Source organism: Podarcis vaucheri, assembly GCF_965113315.1.
Source record: "Podarcis vaucheri genome assembly, chromosome: 6".
Taxonomy (NCBI): Eukaryota; Metazoa; Chordata; class Lepidosauria; order Squamata; family Lacertidae; genus Podarcis; species Podarcis vaucheri.
The window spans coordinates 35797254-35816327 of NC_138764.1; the positions used below are offsets into that span (position 1 = coordinate 35797254).

The 19074-nt window shown below is 44.8% G+C and overlaps 1 protein-coding gene across 1 annotated transcript; it reads right to left on the reverse strand.

Moving 5' to 3' along the window:
• Positions 1–73: 73 nt before the first annotated feature.
• On the reverse strand, positions 74–18117 carry LOC309535074 (calcium-activated chloride channel regulator 1-like). Its single transcript, XM_082227823.1, has 15 exons — positions 17977–18117; positions 16420–16600; positions 15251–15391; positions 14837–14987; positions 12435–12546; positions 11239–11407; positions 10075–10296; positions 8281–8505; positions 7276–7453; positions 6276–6382; positions 5112–5342; positions 4079–4343; positions 1698–1862; positions 763–1005; positions 74–396 (listed from the first exon to the last, which is right to left on the reverse strand). Exons 2-15 carry the CDS (start codon positions 16573–16575, stop codon positions 107–109), a joined length of 2655 nt encoding a protein of 884 aa, XP_082083949.1. The 5' UTR covers positions 16576–16600; positions 17977–18117; the 3' UTR covers positions 74–106.
• Positions 18118–19074: the final 957 nt, after the last annotated feature.

The window sequence follows — 19074 nt, forward strand, 5'->3', positions numbered from 1 at the left end:
ATACCAACAATGAGCCAATTAAAATTCAAAACAGAAACAGAATCCTAGCTGTAATATTGCATTCCAGTATCAAGACTTCTGGTTTTTTGTTTATGCAAAACACAAACTACAGACAAAAAATATCATCTGGGGTGGTTGGCAATATGGGAACAAGCACGACTGCTCTGGCTATATTAGATGCTTCTCCGACATTGTTGCTACCATCAATGGCACGAATGGCAAAGTAGATGGAGGTGCCATTCGATTTTCTTAAGTTTTCTGCGTTATACTGGAAGGATTGCTTGACTCCAGCGACTTCCATTTTCAGACCAGCAGTATTCACAGAAGTGGCTGTTTGAAAAGCTGCATCTATCAACGCCGAGGGATCTTCACTCATTTTTATTTCGTACCTTTCAGCTGCAAAATAAAGAGCAGCCAACAGGGCATGCATTAAGATGTGCGTCTTCAGTCGGGCATCAAGGATAACAGTGACAGAAATCCTTTTCAATGCATTTCAAACTTCCTATCCACAGGTAGCCCTCTGCCCTCAGCAACAGTGGACCAGATAGGATGAAATCCCTCTTCCCAGAGCAATAACATAATGTTACTGTAATATAATATTACAGGGAGATAAGGCTGCTGCAAATAAAAGTGGTGGTTGGCTCCCCACACACCTTTTTATGCGCGCGCGTGCACACACACACACACACACACACTCTACAGTCTTACTGATTGATTGATTGATTGATTGACTGACTGATTAAAGCAGAATTTTGCACTTACCTTTTCCTTCATCATAGTCATTCCCAGGAGCTGTCCAGGACAAAAGGAACTGATAATCACCCAGTGGTTTTATCTCAAGGTCAGTGATTCTACAGGGTGGGAAAACATCTCTTTTACTACCACCAGGCGGAACTCCTGACATTACAAAAGAGCCACCTGATGCCACTCTACTGAAACTTCCTACGTCAACTTCGATGTCATCATCACGAACTTCCGGTTTTGGGGGATTCATATTTATTACACCTAGGAAGGAAGGGAGGAAGGAAAGAAGGAAGGATGATAGATTATATGGTGAGACTACAAACCTCCAAACTTCCCCATTATTTTGAAAGTCCCGTTTATTTCCTTTTGTGCAAACCCAAAACAAAGACAGAATATACAGAAAATCATAATTATTTTCTTAAAGCAGAGCTTTCGGGGTGGCTGCCCCTGTTCCATGGAACAACATCCTGTTGAGATATGACATCCCGCCCACACTTTCTAAAATACATTTTTTTATGCTGACAAGCTATCCCAGCTGGATGAAGAGTTCTCTACTGTAGGTATCCATTTTAAACGAATATTCCGTTATTTTTTTGTGCTGTTTTGTAACCGTTTGCATTTTCTTTTCTACATTGCCTTGGCGTAACTGGAAGGTGAAATAACAACAACAACAACAACAAATCTGCTGTAGATCTATTCTCTCTCTCTAACCCACTGAGTTGAGAAGCACATGGCAGATTTGAATATTGCAGGAAAGAAAGATGTGCCTATATATATGTGTGAACGTGTCAGAGATATGTACTCAAGTGTCCAGATCTACATAAAGACAATGATGGGGAGGGAAATGGCAGGAAGAAGTTTGTTTCCTTCTGGAGATGCCCAGTGTCATTCACACTTTGAGAATCGCAGAGCTAGCATACCATCAGTATTGCTATTTCGTAACAAATCCTTACCATTATTTACAAACCCTGGTGCAAAGAAAGCTTGACTTTGCCTACGGATCCTTCTGCCAGTCTTGCCTTGCCCCTGGACCCGCACTTTTAGGTTGTGTCGACCATTTACTTTGAACGATGTGAAATATCTTGAGTAGATTCCATCATCCTTTATAATGTCGGCACCTAGGTACATCAATATTAAAATTAAACATCCAAACCCAACACCTCACTGCTATTAAAAAAAGAAAAAGAAACCCTACATAACCTATATAGGAGATGTTTGTTTCACAGTGCAGTGGTACCTCAGGTTACATACGCTTCAGGTTACATACGCTTCAGGTTACAGACTCCGCTAACCCAGAAATATTACCTTGGGTTAAGAACTTTGCTTCAGGATGAGAACAGAAATCGTGCTCCAGTGGTGCAGCAGCAGCGGGAGGCCCATTAGCTAAAGTGGTGCTTCAGGTTAAGAACAGTTTCAGGTTAAGAACGGACCTCTGGAACGAATTAAGTACTTAACCCGAGGTACCACTGTATCTGCTCCTGTTCTAATGAAAACAGTAGAGTGCCTAAATCTGAATATGTAGTGATATGGAGTCATAAGTATGTTAATCCCTGTTCAATGCAGGCCAACACAACTTGTAACTCGCCAACCTGAAGACAGCAAACCAGCATACATTGTGGACTTCTGCATGCTTGACAAGCTCCGTTTTCTGCAGTCCCGGGCAGTTCACAAAATTTAATTTATCAAGCTCTTGGTGGGCTGCCATTGCTAAATAAACCATGACTGCCTTTCCCCTCATGAACTTGCCTGGACTGTAAGAACATCATCTGAGCCCCTTCTTACATGGCAGTTTCTAGTTCAGCAAAATCAGGTGAGGCAAAGGTCATCCGCACCTGAGCCAGATGCTCAGGCCTATTCTGGCATCCTTCAAGTGATGAGAGGCAGGGCTCCCTCCCGCCCAGCCATAACTCAGGGGAACGTGGTTCTAGCCCCTCTCAGGTGGAAGCCATTGCCGTTATGAGAGTTCAAGGTGAGTTCCAGCACCTCTTTTCCTAAGAAGATGGCACTCATGAGGGGGATAACTTCTGAAATGGGAAGCCGATTCCACTTCAGCAGGCTCCCTGCACAATTTAGGGTTTCGAAATGTGTAGGGAGTAGAGCAAGTTCCCCATGGCAGACATTCATCACCAACTGATGGAGGAGGACAACGGGGGCAGCTGTTTCCTCAATTCTTCGTGTGATTCTAATCACATGGAGGCTTAAAGCATCCAGATGGGGCTATATCAAGAAGCACACCTGGAAACCAGACCCACCAAGTGTCCCTATTTTCCAGGGACATCCCTGATTTGATTCCAGAATGTCCCGCTTTTCTTTGGGTGAAGTGGCTGAATGTACTTTAAAATGGTGGGATCTTCCCCTTTTTACCACTGCCTATTGCAGATTATAAGCCTTGGAGTCAGGGTTCTGCCCAGGTAACTCTTGTTAGGTTTACATCCGTGCTGATGGCATCCCAGACCCTCCAAGCGTCCCTGTTTTCCAGGGACACCCCTGATTTAAAGAAGCCATCCTGGTTTCTGACCGGAATGTCTGGTTTTCCTTAGGATGTCCCTATTTTCATTGGAGAAATGTTGGAGGGTATGGAGTTCTCCGACCCCCAAGCCATCTGAATGCAATCCTGTATAGGGTTGTGTTGTTGTTTTTAAGTGTTTAATGTTTTATTATTCTTTTATATATGTTGGAAGCTGCCCAGAGTGGCTGGGGCAACCCAGTTAGATGTGTGGGGTATAAATAGCAAAATTATCATTATGGAATGGGACGTCCCTGTTTTCATCGGAGAAATGTTGGAGGGTATGGGAAAGCATGGCATCTCCTTGCTATCTCTCACAGGTGAAAGACAGAAGGACTGAAGGTGTTAGCACCTAGAAGGGTTTCGCAAAGACCCAGAATGGAGTATTCCCTATTGGTCTCATCTCATGGGTAGAGCATATGTTCTGCAGGCAGTTTATATCTCTGGCAACGCAAGCTAAAAAGGATCTCAGGCTTTGGGGAGGACATAACCGTTTGCCAGTTGGTTTTGAGTTTTATGCCTGTTTATGAGTCTATGTTTTAGAAGCCGATTATTTCATATTTGATATTACGTTGAATGTTGTATTATACTATTTTATTGCATTTAATTTTATTTCAACTATGTGCGTAGTCTGAACTGGGAATTTTTGGTGGTTTGCAAATATCGTAAATAAGCAAGCAAACATTTTTTTAAAATTAGAAAAATGGCTGGTTTTGAAAATACAGTTGCCAGGCATTTTGACAAGTTAGATAATGCTAGACTAAATGAGTTAATGTTCTGATTCTGTGGGAAATGCATAGTTCCGCAAACACTTCGAAACAAACTTACCTGCGCCATTGTCCAAAAGCTCTAGATCCACAGCTGCTCCATTGTCTGCTTCAATTGTGGCTATGACTTTTGCACCAGTCACAGGTAAGAACCCTTGGCTGACTTCTGCATGAATAACCAACGGATCAGGAAACTTATGTGTTCTTTTTATAAGAGGCGTCACATGAACTGGAGGCACAGTTGCTGACCTTGCTCGGCTCGAGACTGTTATTGTCATGGTTTGAGCTGTATTTTGATTCTGCAGGGAATAAGTCCAGTCTCCTGCCTGGAAATCAAGTGATGATAAATAGAAGGATATTAAATATCCCATATCTAACTGTTTATAAATACAGTTCCTATTTCCTTCGGTTATTATTATGCTTTGATAAGATGGGGTGTCTTTTTTTATTGAAAATATACCAAGAGCAGATACTAGCAGCAGCGTCATGCTAGGCGTTTGATGAGCTAGGAAATGAAAGAACGTCTCATGGCACCTTCCAGACCAGAGGTTCCCAAACCTATTTGGCCTACTGCACCCTTTTCGGGGAAAACAAAAATTACTCAGTGCTCTCCTGGGAAAGGAAACATGTACAAATGGCTCTTCAATTTTTTCTTGTCTTCTTTATGCTTCCACCCCCCTTATTTTTATTCAACGCCTCCCATTTGCACCCGAGGTTCCAGGGGCCCCCAGGGGGTGGTATCTCCTGCCTCCGTCCCAGAGCCAGGCAAGTGCTTTCTGGGCTTGGGGAATGAGGCATGAGACTGTGCCAGGATCCTAGAGGCCTGCTGCCTCCTTCCCTGAGCATGCGCAGAGCGTCTCCCCCGCCCCTTATGCTCGCTTGGTTGTCCTTCCTCCAGCCATTTCTAAGCTGAGAGTACTGGCACCTTCTATTCTAGGGGGGGAAAGCACTGTTAATATCATTGCAAAAATCTTACACCGAGGACTTCGAGAAGTAAATGGCTCTTCCCCACTTGCATAATGTATCCTTATTTTCCAAAGGAAAAGGCACACAAGCAACAGAAGAGTTATCTGCATAGAGAGTGGATATTTTACCTCTGCGAGTCCACTAATCTGGAGCCGGGCTGTCCGTAGGTTGGTTTTATCAATTATGAAGTCCTTTGTACCATACTTTTTCCCCTTGGGATCTGTCAGAAACATCTCTGGTGGAGTTGTGCTTGCGCTCCACGTAATGACAAAGAAAGTGTCTTTTCCCACCGTTTTATCAATGGCTACTGTACCAAACATCCATTTCTTGGCAGCTACTTGCTGCGCTTTACTTTCAAGCTGTTGGGGGTGGGGAGAGGAAATAAGTACGCTGATATATTTGAAAAGTTTTATAACCTGAATAGATCTGCAACGGGGATAAAATTGGTATCCTACAATATCTCCATGGTTAAAGACATGGAGGAAAACAAACAATGTAGCAACCCCAGCTCAACAACCCTTCCCAGATATAAGATGCTGGATGCTTAATCCATTCCCTGCAGATGCCGTAATTTATTTTCCTGCACCAAATATATTTATTGTAAGTTTTAACCCAAAAGGTTTGCTACAAACGCCAAGTGTCAAAAACATGCAGTTTAAGGAGATTTTTCTGACGGCATGTTTGACTTCTAAATGAAGCTCAAAAGCTGGGACAACCTCTGATCAAATGCAAATCAATGATCTCAGATGAGAGGTTGACTCTGCGAGACACATAGGCAAAGAGAAGTAAATTTGCAGCCGATACAATGGGAGATTTGGGGGGCAACTCTAGGTGAAGCAACAGATCTGACGCCCAGTGGCGTAGCGTGGGGGGTGCAGGGAGGGCCGGAAGCACCGGGCGCAACATCTGGGGGTTAGGGTTAGGGGGCGCAAATCCACGGGTTAGGGGGCGCAAATTACTTGCCTTGCCCCGGGTGCTGACAACCCACGCTACGCCACTGCTGACGCCACATTTTGGCAAAGAGTAGTCAATGAGACACAATCTGGAATGGGACCATGGTGCTTGTATGACCAGTAATGAATTAGGAACAGTAAAAATTGAAATGTTGTTTCAGCACTGCCAAAATCCACCTCTGTAAGATCTGTGAATTCTGCCTGGTTCTCCTGCTGCACAATACTAGTAAAATATGGACTATAGAATTAATTTTACTTTGTGGTTTAAACTTTTTTTTTTACAGTGCCTAATAGTCATAGTAGAACTGCTTATTTCACTCTAATTTTTGCAATGCATACCTGAATAGATTGTTGACTGAGATCTCCACTTCCTGAAGAAATTCCGCTGAAAGCATCAATGAGACCGTTGGAATTCAAGCTGTCAGTGGCAGCAAATTTCAGACCTCCTGGAATGCGATTGAAGGAACAGTTAGGATACTTGGTTAGCTGGAATAAAAGGCAATACATTTTTGTAGGGTAGTCTTTTATACATCTGTGTGCAAAAGACATCTGTGTGTCAGTAAATGTAAAGTAGGCAGTGAGAGATTTTACTTTCTTGGGCTCCATGATCACTGCAGATGGTGACAGCAGCCATGAAATTAAAAGACATCTGCTTCTTGGGAGAAAAGCAATGAGAAACCTAGACAGAATCTTAAAAGCAGAGACATCACTTTGCCAACAAAGGTCCGTATAGCAAAAGCTATGGTTTTCCCAGTAGTGATGTATGGAAGTGAGAGCTGGACCGTAAAGAAGGCTGATCGCCGAAGAATTGATGCTTTTGAATTATGGTGCTGGAGGAGACTCTTGAGAGTCGCTTGGACTGCAAGAAGATCAAACCTATCCATTCTGAAGGAAATCAGCCCTGAGTGCTCACTGGAAGGACAGATCCTGAAGCTGAGGCTCCAATACTTTGGCCACCTCATGAGAACAGAAGACTCCTTGGAAAAGACCCTGATGTTGGGAAAGATGGAGGGCACAAGGAGAAGGGGACGACAGAGGACGAGATGGTTGGATAGTGTTCTCAAAGCTACCAGCATAAGTTTGACCAAACTGCGGGAGGCAGTGGAAGACAGAAGTGCCTGGCGTGCTCTGGTCCATGGGGTCACGAAGATTTGGACACGACTAAACAACAACAACAGAGCACTGAAAAGCAGTGAAGTTTCTGTGGACAAGTAGGAGGAACATTGTGCGGATGAAAGTATCATGGCAGGGGGCTGGGCCCACTAGTAAACTCACTCTTAGCAAAACCCCAGTTGGCACCAAGTGGACTGAGGGTGTGGCATTCTGCCCGCTCCCTTACCCGTCATGTCTGCCAGCATTTCTAGTTCTTTTGCAGCGCTTGGTCCCAAAGCAATGGTGTGGATTATAGACCCACTATTTCGAACTTCAGTAAAGCAGGAATTTACTTGGCCATCTTCTCCATCTGTCAAGAGCACAATTTCACAGCCTCTGGTATTTGGGTACTTCTTTAAAAACACCTGTATGGAGCAGAGCATTTATAATCTTAGCAGCAACTAGGAATGTGGAAGCCACCGGGCACCATTTGTGCTTAAAATGAACGAGAAAATGCTACAAAGCTCCGCTAAGTGTGGTGTGTTGCTGCTGTTCTGTGTGAACTAATTCCCTACCTGTAACAGAAGCAGAGTCTGGTGAGATGGGTGCCATATCTTCCATGGTTGTTAATAAGGAAGTATTAGCATTTGCTATTTCACACGAGAAAGCTGTGGTTAAAACCATGGACTAGGACCATGGTTTGAAACCATGGAAATGTTGGCCAAGACTATGGTTTGAAACCCCACACAGCCATGAAGCTCATTGGGCGACTTCAGGCCAAATAGTCTCTCAGCCTGAGAGGCCACCTTGACCTCCTCAGAGGAAAGGTGGGATAGAAGGACAATAATAAACAATCAAACTGAGAGGCTTCCAGTTCATAGATGGCAGAAGCCACACCTGGTGGAAGCCACTTTTGCCTCCAGTCACTTCAATGGATACAGAAGTACACTCAAGCTAGGAACCTGATCTTTCAGAGGATTGGGACTCCCTCCAGAACTGGTTGAACTTACCCAGGCAGAACTTATCCAGAACTTATCCAGAACTTACCCAGGCAGTGGATCCACCTGCAAATAGCATCTCTATCTTCTCTGCATTGTGTTTCAGTTTCTTGGCTTATATGAGAGAGCATACCTGCTGAAATACCCTCTTGTACACAACCCTTAGATACACAGCAGCCCTTTACACTTTTGCATCTGGCTACCCTACAAAGAAGAATAGGGATAAAAGGATCTGGGATTTTATTCTTTTTCACCTGAAATGCTGACCGCACTCCAGAACATATGTTAGTTCCTCCACCAGCTGAAGTAGGAAGATAGTCTGCCAGAGTTTTGCGCACGCTGTCGCTGCTGATCTGCCTCAGGTGAGTCTGGACTGTTGCTGCGCTGTTGAATGTGACTACCCCAACCCAGGATCCCGCTTCAATAATCTGCAGGACGAATATTTCCGCAGCTTGCTTCAGCCGACCAATGCGATTGCTCTGCATAGGAATAACAATAATATTAATTAAAAAAACCAGCATTCACAGAACTGCCAGTGGATTCTGGGAAGCAAATAAATGACTGAAAATGCAGCTGTCAATTATACTTTAAAAAAGAAGGCTTGATAAACTTATGTGGATGTAGGCAAATGCATAATGTCCATGAGTTTCCAAATAACCTCATCCTTGTTGCGATTTTGGGTACAATCCATCTGGATGTTTCCCTGCACAGGCTCCATTGAAATGTATGGGAGGTTCACAAGAGCACCATTCATTGCAATGGGGCTTGTCCCACAAATTCTGCTGTTGGAGAATGATTATCCTACAATGTTTTTGTGTCTGATATTCAAATTTCTGTATGCTAGTATAGAAATATAAACTCCATTCCAGAATGCCCCCCCCCATTTGCTTAGCAGTTGTTTAGTTAGTTAGATGATGTAAACCCTGCCTTTCAATTAAAATATTCCATACATTTCTCCAATGAAAATAAGGACGTCCCATGTCTCTTAAATCCACTTCAAGGACTATTACCAGACAGGCCCATGCAGTGGAGGTGTGAGGCAGCCAGGTACACCTCCCTGGGCCTCAGAGGGCTAAGCCGGCTGGGGGGCCCTGCCAGGGATTGGTAATTTGGGTTTGAGTTTATAACTTTAGTCTAACAAGACTCTTGCCCCAGGCCTCCAATAAGCTCTGCAGAAGCCTGTCTCCAGAAAAGCCAGGGTGGCAGGAAAACGCATTTATAGCTACCCATCCAAGGAGATATGACTTCTCCAACCCCCATCATGTGTCTACCATAAACTTCTACAGTAGGGTATTTCTGCAGTAGGGAAGCCTTGTGCAGCTGTTGACGTTTCCTGCACAATTGAGAAACCTGAAAGACCTGATTGATCTGGCCAGATCAGGATTTCCCTTGCCTCCTTCCATTCACTTTCTCCCCTGCAGTTTTCACCTCCCATGTTCCATCTCTTCCTCTAGGTTCCCTGCACCAACTGGGGATTTACGATGAGCAGACCTTGCATTCTACCTCAGCCAGGTTGCCCACCCTTGCCCTAGAACTCTTCTCCTGTATGAATTAATTACTGTAGTTTCATATATATCCAAATTAACCAAATCTAATCTAAAACCAAAAACAGGCTCCCTGTCTATAAGGCTGAGGGCCTTCTGGTGGTTCCCTCACTGCAAGAAGCCAAGTTACAGGGAACCAGGCAGAGGGCCTTCTCGGTAGTGGCGCCTGTCCTGTGGAATGCCCTCCCATCAGATGTCAAAGACAAAAACAACTACCAGACTTTTAGAAGACATCTGAAGGCAGCCCTGTTCAGGGAAGCTTTTAATGTTTAATAGACTATTGTATTTTAATATTCTGTTGGAAGCCACCCAGAGTTGCTGGGGAAACCCAGCCAGATGGGCGGGGTATACATAATAAATTATTATTATTATTATTATATAAAACAGTGTGGCATTTATGACAGAAATGTCAATGCTGTATTGACACTTGTTGTCACTATTGACGTCAATTCCATCATTTTTGAACTGTCTCAAAATACTTCTGAGCGCCGAAAACAGACTCACCGAACCCATGCTTCCAGAAACATCAAGTACTAGGCACAAAACTCTCTCCTGTTTTTGCAGCAAAGTGATAGTGGGGCTAGGCGGAGGAGCTCTTTGTGGAGTTGATTTGGCAAAGTCAGGAGAAGTCGTAATTACATCCCAGGTGCTCCTGTAGTTGCACATTTTATTCTGCATATTTGTTGCTTTAGTATTGTGGTTGCTTTTGTCACAGAACTGAGTAACCTAAATAAAAGGTAAGAAGAATAAATCAAGTTCACAACCGTATAAGCAATATCTACCTCATGGCAGCCATTCCTTGGGAAGAGGTGCTACAAAAGTGGACATTCTTTTTCAGACAAAAAGAACATATGAACATATGCTTGTTTGTTCCCTCATTCCTTTGCTTGCTCACCTACCTAGCTTTTCACTCTGAGCAGTTTCCTGCCGAAGAAGGGAACATATCCTCCAACATTTCCCTGGTGGAAATAGGAACGTCCTAAGGAAAAGCAGGACATTCCAGGGTCAAATCAGAAACCAGGATGGCTTCTGTAAATCCTGGACTGTCCCTGGAAAATAGGGACAGTTGGAAGGTCTGAGGGCGAACTTTGAAGGGTACCTCAACTCTACTCACAAACCAGAAACATTTTGCAGAACCCCACACAATTATCCAAATGTTAGTTGTTCTGTTGCAGAGAGCAACAGAACCCATCTCACTTTCCTTCAGTCTGACTATGTGCCTCAACTACCTCATTCGGGTTGCACTTTTTTGGCAAAGTTTCTGACAGCCAATTGCGGGCTGTGTCCGAACATATGGCAACCCTACTGTTGGACCTAGTGGCTGCTCAGTCAGTCTGGGTCCCGTAGCTTGTGCTGTATGTAGCTTCTATAAATTGAGAGAAGGTTTCAAGAGGGAAGGACAGGAAAACTGCAGGCCCTTAAGAAAGAGTTTCTTATTGAATTGCTAGGTCAATATAATTAAATTTTGGTTGGAATACTTTCTCCCCAGCCCTAACACAATCTTATTGGTGAAACACACACACACACACACACACACACACACACACACACATTACCTGCAAGAATTGAAGCTAAAAATCTCCAAATATTATATTTAACTTAGCAAAAATCCTGCATTTTTGAGGCATTGGAGAAAAATAAATCCCAACTAAGACCTATCATACTTACCGATGGGATACTTTGCACATACATTATAGATGTTGGAGTATTTTGATTTTTTTCTGGAATGAATTGGCATCCAGATTCATACAGCTGAGTTTTTGGTTCAACTTTGCATGGCCTGGTAGTTCCATCAGCGAGCAGGACTACGTAGCTACCCTTGAAAGTAGCTGGGCACCTAATCAATATAACAGAAACAGACATGGTCGGTTTAAAAGTCAATAAATAATCACATGCTGGTATGATTGTATGCTATCTTGTTTTCTGTAATGCCATAACTGCTAAGACAAACTCCAGTGCCCACCAGCCCGGCCTGAAGATCAGATTGTAGAACTCTTCATAATGGGCGGAGATGAAAGAGTTTGAATCAATTATATAGATGATTTCTAGACAGGTACTTTATTCAGCAAACATGTGGTTCAGATCTGATTTTTATGTGTGCTTAGTTGGTACATTAGCTCATGTCAGAATGCTCCTAGCAGCTCCCAGCTGGTTGCCCAGGAAAGTATAAAAACAAGGAAAAGTTGCTTACAGTCCCCTTTTATTTCAAACACTACAGAGAGAGACCCTAGAACCCAGACTCTTGAATAATGGTGTTGTCCCGAGTGAATCTCCACCACACCCCCGTCTCTCCCACTTCCTCATTCATCACTTCTATGTGTGCTGCTATGTGCCCTCTGTCTTTGAGCTCTTTGCTCTCCTTCTTTTAAGGCTTGCCGGGTTCTGGGCGATGGAGGGTCTGGAAAACTTTCTAGTAACTAACTCTTCCAAGCCATGCCAATATCCAGGCCTGTCTTCAGCACACAGCAAATGGCGTCTTTTGTTTGGCATTGTGGGCCACTGGAAACAAAATTGCCAGGTTAGACTCAGGTGAGGAGCAAACAAAAGTAGGGGCAATCCGCTGAAACGTCACCATGCCAAAAGAAATGCACTACTGGGCTAAATTGTGTGCAGGACTGTGGCTGAGAACAGTCTCCAGAGAGACTGAGTAAGCTGGCCGAAAATGAGGTCTTGGGCAGTGGAAAAGTGGGCACTTGCCCGAGGGCTGGACATTACCCCCACTTTGCCCTAATGAGAAATCTCTTCCATATATCATCAAAGCTCATCCTCAAGACAATGATTCACACCACAACCAAACGAACGAGCCCAAGGCAAACATCACTTATAAAAGAAGAGATGCATCTGTTGGAGATTTGGGGTGGTACCTCGTTGCTTCAGGCATGCTGTTTCCCCCAGGAGAGTAGAAAGGTGCATCGTCGTTATATTCATCAAAGACACCCCATCGGAGATGAGCCCACTCATGGACAAGGACTCTGCCTGTGGAAGATAAGGACAAAACCTAAGATACCTTTTTTAAAAAGTACAGTATACAGGTAGATAGAAATTATTGGCATGAATAGTGAGCAAGTATCTCAGGGACGCGGGTGGCACTGTGGGCTAAACCACAGAGCCTAGGACTTGCCAATCAGAAGGCCGCAGTTCGAATCCCCGCGATAGGGTGAGCTCCCGTTGCTTGGTCCCTGCTCCTGCCAACCTAGCAGTTCGAAAGCGCGCCAAAGTGCAAGTAGATAAATAGGTACTGCTCCAGCGGGAAGGTAAACGGCATTTCTGTGCGCTGCTCTGGTTCGCCAGAAGCGGCTTAGTCATGCTGGCCACATGACCCGGAAGCTGTACGCCGGCTCCCTCAGCCAATAAAGCGAGATGAGCGTCGCAACCCCAGAGTCGGTCACGACTGGACCTAAGTCAAGGGTTCCTTTACCTTTACCTTATGTCAGGGTACCTCAGGCAGGTGGTAAGAATTAGTCCCCAAAGTGGGAGCATGTGATGGGGCTGGATGGTTGCCTACATTCCCTAGCCCCTATAAGCCTTCAGTGGGGCAGGGTATGGGGAGAGAACACACTGTGTTTTAGACTTGCTGTTTGATGTTCTGTAGCTGGTGCTCGAGAAGAAGCCAATCAAGCCTGGCAACCCATTCGGCGCCTGCGTGTGACTGATTACTAGCTTGGATGGAGGACTCAGGAAAGCAAACCCCTCCTTGACAATTATAACACACTCATCCCACAACCCCCCCCAAAAAAAATCTGAAATGTTGTGCAGTCATACCAATGGTTAAGTATCTATTATTATTGGATTAGCCTTCTTTTCAATCTGAGCTCTTCTGTATTTTTTTTTGGGGGGGGTAGTGCTGCTTAGAAAATGGTGGAAGATGCACCTCTATTTCTACCGTTCAACAAACAGTTAAAAATTCAATTTAGCTTTCCTTGTTATGACCCAGGGACTGTGTACGGTGCAACGGAGGAGGGCCATAGTTGTCAAGTTACAGATTTGAAAATAAGGGACCAGCAGCCTCAAAAATAAGGGATCAGCAGCCAAAATAAGGGATTTTCCAAGCACAAGTATGTTCAACTTCTGAGCCCCTACAAGCCAAAGGTAGAAAGCCCAGCCAGCAGCCAAACGAAGCCTCAAGTGGTGGTTCCCACAGCACAGAAACCCGGCAGCAAGGGAAACCACCGTCACCTCTCCGCTGGGAAGCGCTGAGCAAAGGCGAGTCCCCAGGCAACGCGGCCGATTTGATCGGCACAAGGCATGCAAACTCCACCCCCCAATCGTTCTTAGACTCCTTATTGGGTGAGCAACGCAGCCAAGCAACACAGTTGGAGCCTCCCTCCTTCCTGGCCGGCAGGGAGGGAGGGAGAGGAGCTGCTTCCTTTGAAACCAGGGAAATTTAAGGGACATCATCAATAAGGGACAGCAGCGGGACATGGCCCTGGGATAAGGGACTTTCCCACCAAATAAGGGATGGTTGACAGCTATGAGGAGGACAAGACTTAAGCTTTCCACAGCCTCTTCCGGATCCTGCCAGCCAGAGGCACATCCTGCCCGCCCTCCTTTGATTCAGAAGATGAATCTCCCACAGTACTCCGTCCTCCCCAACCACAAGGACTGCCCAATAAGGTGACTGCCCCTTAAAGGCAGCCATCTTCTTTTGGAAGGTGGGGCTCGCTATGCACCCAGTCAAGATGTCTCAGTCTCTGGCCCAGTCTAAGTGCTTCTAGAGGCATCATCATGCATCACTTCCTCAGAAGGGCTGTGGATCCCTTGTATTTCTGAGGGCGTATTGACTTAGTCTCTTGATGAGACACTCCTGGGCTTCCCCTGTGAGCCCTGAGCTCTCACAGAACAGGATATTCCTTGGCTATGGTCATTTTAAGTCAATTCTTAATGGCTTCAGATATTAACCCACGAGAGAGTCTGAAAGTACTTGATACAGACCACATACACATCCTAAATGTAAAGCACATGACTTCTCCCTTAAATAATCCTGAAAACAGTAGGAAGTCGTGTACTTTATGGTGTGCAAGCCACCACAGTAACGTTGCTGAAAGGAAACAGAGGCACGTTTTGTGGGTTGAAAAATGTGCTGATAAACTGGACACGGAGATATTGCCGGTTCCTTATGACGTTTTGGTTGGCTTTAGAGTGATAAAGTTTAAAGTGGTATGGGTTCTTCAGGACTTTCCTTACTCTGTTATTTTAGGGAAACTCGAATAGCATTTTAATAATAAAACAGGCAGTCTAATCTGAACAAACAGGTAGTAAGTAGTACCTCGTGGTCCATAAGCGTCAAGCAACTTGTCATTTGTCAGGAAGTTAGGAGTTAAATGAATGTATCGCCCAGGTTCCCCGCATCCGCCATACTGTAGGGTGTAGGGATCATCTCCATGTTTCAGATAAGGAGCTGCCACTATGACTTCTGCCTGAAATAAAATAGAATTTGGTTGAAAGATCACCCAGAAAAACAGCAGCAAAGTACCTTTGATATTAATGCTATATCGTGATTTTTGCCTCAGCAAAAATCCTCATTATTATTATTATTATTAATATAAGGGACACTTGGAGGGCCTGCGAATGTACACAGCCCAAATCTATGCCTGTTACTCAGAAGTAAGTTGAGTTGCCCCAATCTTTTAAAGAATACCCTAAGTACGCCTACATTTCAATGCATTCTCTCCAGATTTACCTTATCGTATGACTCTCTAGTTACTCTTTGATAGTCAGCTTTTGTTTTCCACGTCGAGGGAATGATCACTTTTACAGTCTTGAAGTAAAATCTTTTCTGTGTTGCACCGAAGAGGTAAGCAGATGCTTCTTGAACCATGCCCTAGCAAGGAAAGGAAAGAAAGACCTCCGTGTGTTCAGTGACTACTATGTGCATTTGGGTTTGTAGAATGTGCACTTAGGGGTGGTGTAACGATTTTAAAGGCTTGCCTTCCCTCTGCCAGGCTTAGGCTGGCTCAACCAGCAGTAGCCCCAGTCTTGAACAGAGCTTGAATCGGATGGCTTAACTTATGCTGGCTTCCTCTACACCAGCTAGTTGTATACTGCAACATTTTCTTGCAGTTCCCACCTATATATATAGTATGCCTGAAGGAGCATCTCCACCCCCATCCTTCTACCCGGACACTGAGGTCCAGCGCCGAGGGCCTTCTGGCGGTTCCCTCACTGCGAGAAGCCAAGTTACAGGGAAGCAGGCAGAGGGCCTTCTTGGTAGTGGCACCCGCCCTGTGGAATGCCCTCCCACCAGATGTCAAAGAGAAAAACAACTACCAAACTTTTAGAAGACATCTGAAGGCTGCCCTGTTTAGGGAAGCTTTTAATGTTTAATAGGTTATTGTATTTTAGTGTTTGTTGGAAGCTGCCCAGAGTGGTGGGGAAACCCAGCCAGATAGGCGGGGTATAAATAAATAAATTATTATTATTATTAAAGGTAAAGGGACCCCTAACCATTAGGTCCAGTCATGGCCGACTCTGGGGTTGTGGTGCTCATCTTGCTTTATTGGCCGAGGGAGCCGGCGTACAGCTTCCGGGTCATGTGGCCAGCATGACTAAGCTGCTTCTGGCAAACCAGAGCAGCGCACGGAAACGCCGTTTACCTTCCCGCCAGAGCGGTACCTATGCAGGTTTGATGTGCTATCGAACTGCTAGGTTGGCAGGAGCAGGGACCGAGCAATGGGAGCTCACCCCGTCACGGGGATTTGAACCACAGACCCTCTAATCGGCAGGTCCTAGGCTCTGTGGTTTAACCCACAGCACCACCCGCGTCCCTATTATTATTATTACTACTATATACTTATATCCCCCACCTATGCTTGCACATTCAACACATTCAGAAACGTTTAGCAGTCGCACCTTTATGTTGTCGACAATTTTGTTGTCTTCGGGTATCTGAGGGTTGATTGCAATGACAAGGTCTTCAAACCCACCATTGTTGAGTTTCACCGTGGCATCTGTCACCCCATGTAGCGCTTGTAACATTAATGGAAGAAGCCACCAACTGAACGCCATCTTTGCTCGTGCCTCCTACTCCAGCCTCATGGAGAAAAATGACAGCACAGAAGCGTTATTTGTGCGAGGAGAGAGGAGGAAGCTAAAACTCTGCTGTATGTTTTGTAAGCGGACTGGAAATTCTGACTGGCCTAGATAACAAAGACAGAAAAGCTGATCACTGACCCAGCTGGTGGGACTCTGCTGTTGAGAGAGCTATGGGTGTGTGGAGGGTTAGGGGTGAGGTGTAAAATGGGTTGAAAAGGAGCAGAGAGGTTTGGCAGGAGGTGTCCGGTAGTCAGGTATCCTTATATTATTTTAACCCACCTGGGATCATATGGTGAAGGGAGGAAAGTCAATAAATAACAACAACAATGCAGTAATAATATCACAATAAAACAACACTTTTAGTAAAATACAATAAATGGATAAAATGAAAACCAGAGCATTACCTACACAGCACAGCAACACCTTGGTGGAATTGAAAAGCCTTTACAGTGGGAAGCACCAATAAAAGAACCCCACAAGGCAATATATTCTAGGACTCAGGTGTTACCACAGTATTGACCATTATCTAGGACTGCCACGTGTCCTCTTTTTTCAGGACACGTCCTCTTTTTCAGGGGTAAAAGTTCTGTCCGGGTGGCTATACTTTTTGGATGAGACATAGCCATAGACATCTGGATGAGACATAGACATGGTTGAAGACTTGCTTTCCTCTTCTCTTCTGCCTTGCTCAGCAACATATTACAGCTTCTATAACCTACATATAGTAGGGGTATTTAAAGGGAGAGTCATCATAGCGTCCTCTTTTTTGCTCTTTAAAATATGACAACCCTACCATTATCCCAGCCATGCTTCCACCATAGTCAGGACACCCAGTAAATCCTCTCACCAGATATTAGGCACAAGGCCGGCTGATATGGGGCCAGGTGGGTCCTTCAGGTATCCCGGACCCAAGACATTTGTTGCTTTAAAATATAATAAGCAACACTGCTGATTAAGGTAATGTGTGGGACTTTGAAATTCACACTTCAGTGTAACGCTAAGGGCTGAGCTAGACGTGGTGTCAGCAGAACACACTAAAGGGAATGACAGAGGATGGTCATCAAAAGACATTAAACCAAGAAGCTTCCTATAGCTTCTTCCCCAAAGCATTTTACCCCACTTCCAGTATAAAAGCTTGGCTGAGTTGAAAAGCATCCTTTGGGAGAGATAAGCCACAGGGTTGGGGAGAGTTTAGTACTTTTAGATCTCCTCAGGTCTCTGTTTTTAAATAAAGGGCATACATGAAGACATGCATTTCACACAGCACATAATTTGGCCCTGAGCTGTAGGAATATATCCGGTGAGAGCCTGCTGTGTCGAAAGAGCTAAAATCACACGAAAAAAAATTGAAGATTCAACCCAGTACATACTTACCTGCGTGTAAATCCGGCAGGACTAATTTTTGAGATTGATTAGATTTGCATGAGGCTCGCCCTGCAGATTACTTCCTGCTTTTTAGGACTCTGGCTTGTTCTGAAAGGTTCAGGAGCCAGGAGATCAACGCAGAGACATGTGGGTTCGATTTTCCTTTATATAATATCAAAACCAATGGGTCCACCCAGTTTCCCCTAAAAAGGTTTCAAAACCAAAAGGTACACCCGATTTCCCTCTAAATGGTTTCAAAACCAAAGGGTCCACCCTGTTGCCAAATCTCCGAGGACTTTTTAAAGAAGTATAAAATTAGCCAAAACTGTTCTGCGGGCAGATGAACTCTCTTTGCTTCTAACTGAGTTCTTTCAAAAGCTATGTTTAGAATATGCTTCTAGTGCCCTTTGAGATTTCACGCTAACGATTCACTTGCTTGGCTGCTAGTCATTCTGGAGGCAGGATGAGGCCAAGCTACACAGTTTTCTAACTTTAATCAGCCAGTAGCTTTTTTTTAGACTACAATTCCCATCATCCCTGCAGCAGTCTGTAGCATAAATACCAGGGGACCGAAGAGCATTCACCCAGTGCTACTCTCTGGACATTGCAGGTTGGGAACAGAGCCACCAGAACAGACTGATAGCCACCCTGTAGAGTCAGCCCAGAAGTCAGCCAATGGTCTATTATATCAATAAAGGTAAAGGGATCCCTGACCATTAAGTCCAGCCACGGACGACTCTGGGGTTGTGGTGCTCATCTCGCTTTACTGCGCGAGGGAGCCGGCGTTTGACCGCAGACAGTTTCTGGGTCATGTGGCCAGCATGACTAAGCCGCTTCTGGCTAACCAGAGCAGCACATGGAAATGCCATTTACCTTCCTGCCGGAGTGGTATCTATTTATCTACTTGCACTATTGACGTGCTTTCGAACTGCTAGGTGGGCAGGAGCTGGGACCGAGCAACGGGAGCTCACCCCGTCGTGGGGATGCGAACTGCCGACCTTCTGATCGATGAGCCCTAGGCTCTGTGGTTTAGACCTCAGTGCCACCCGCGTTCCTTCATTATATCAATAGCTGCAGAGAAATTGAGAAAATTTAGCAGGACTGTAT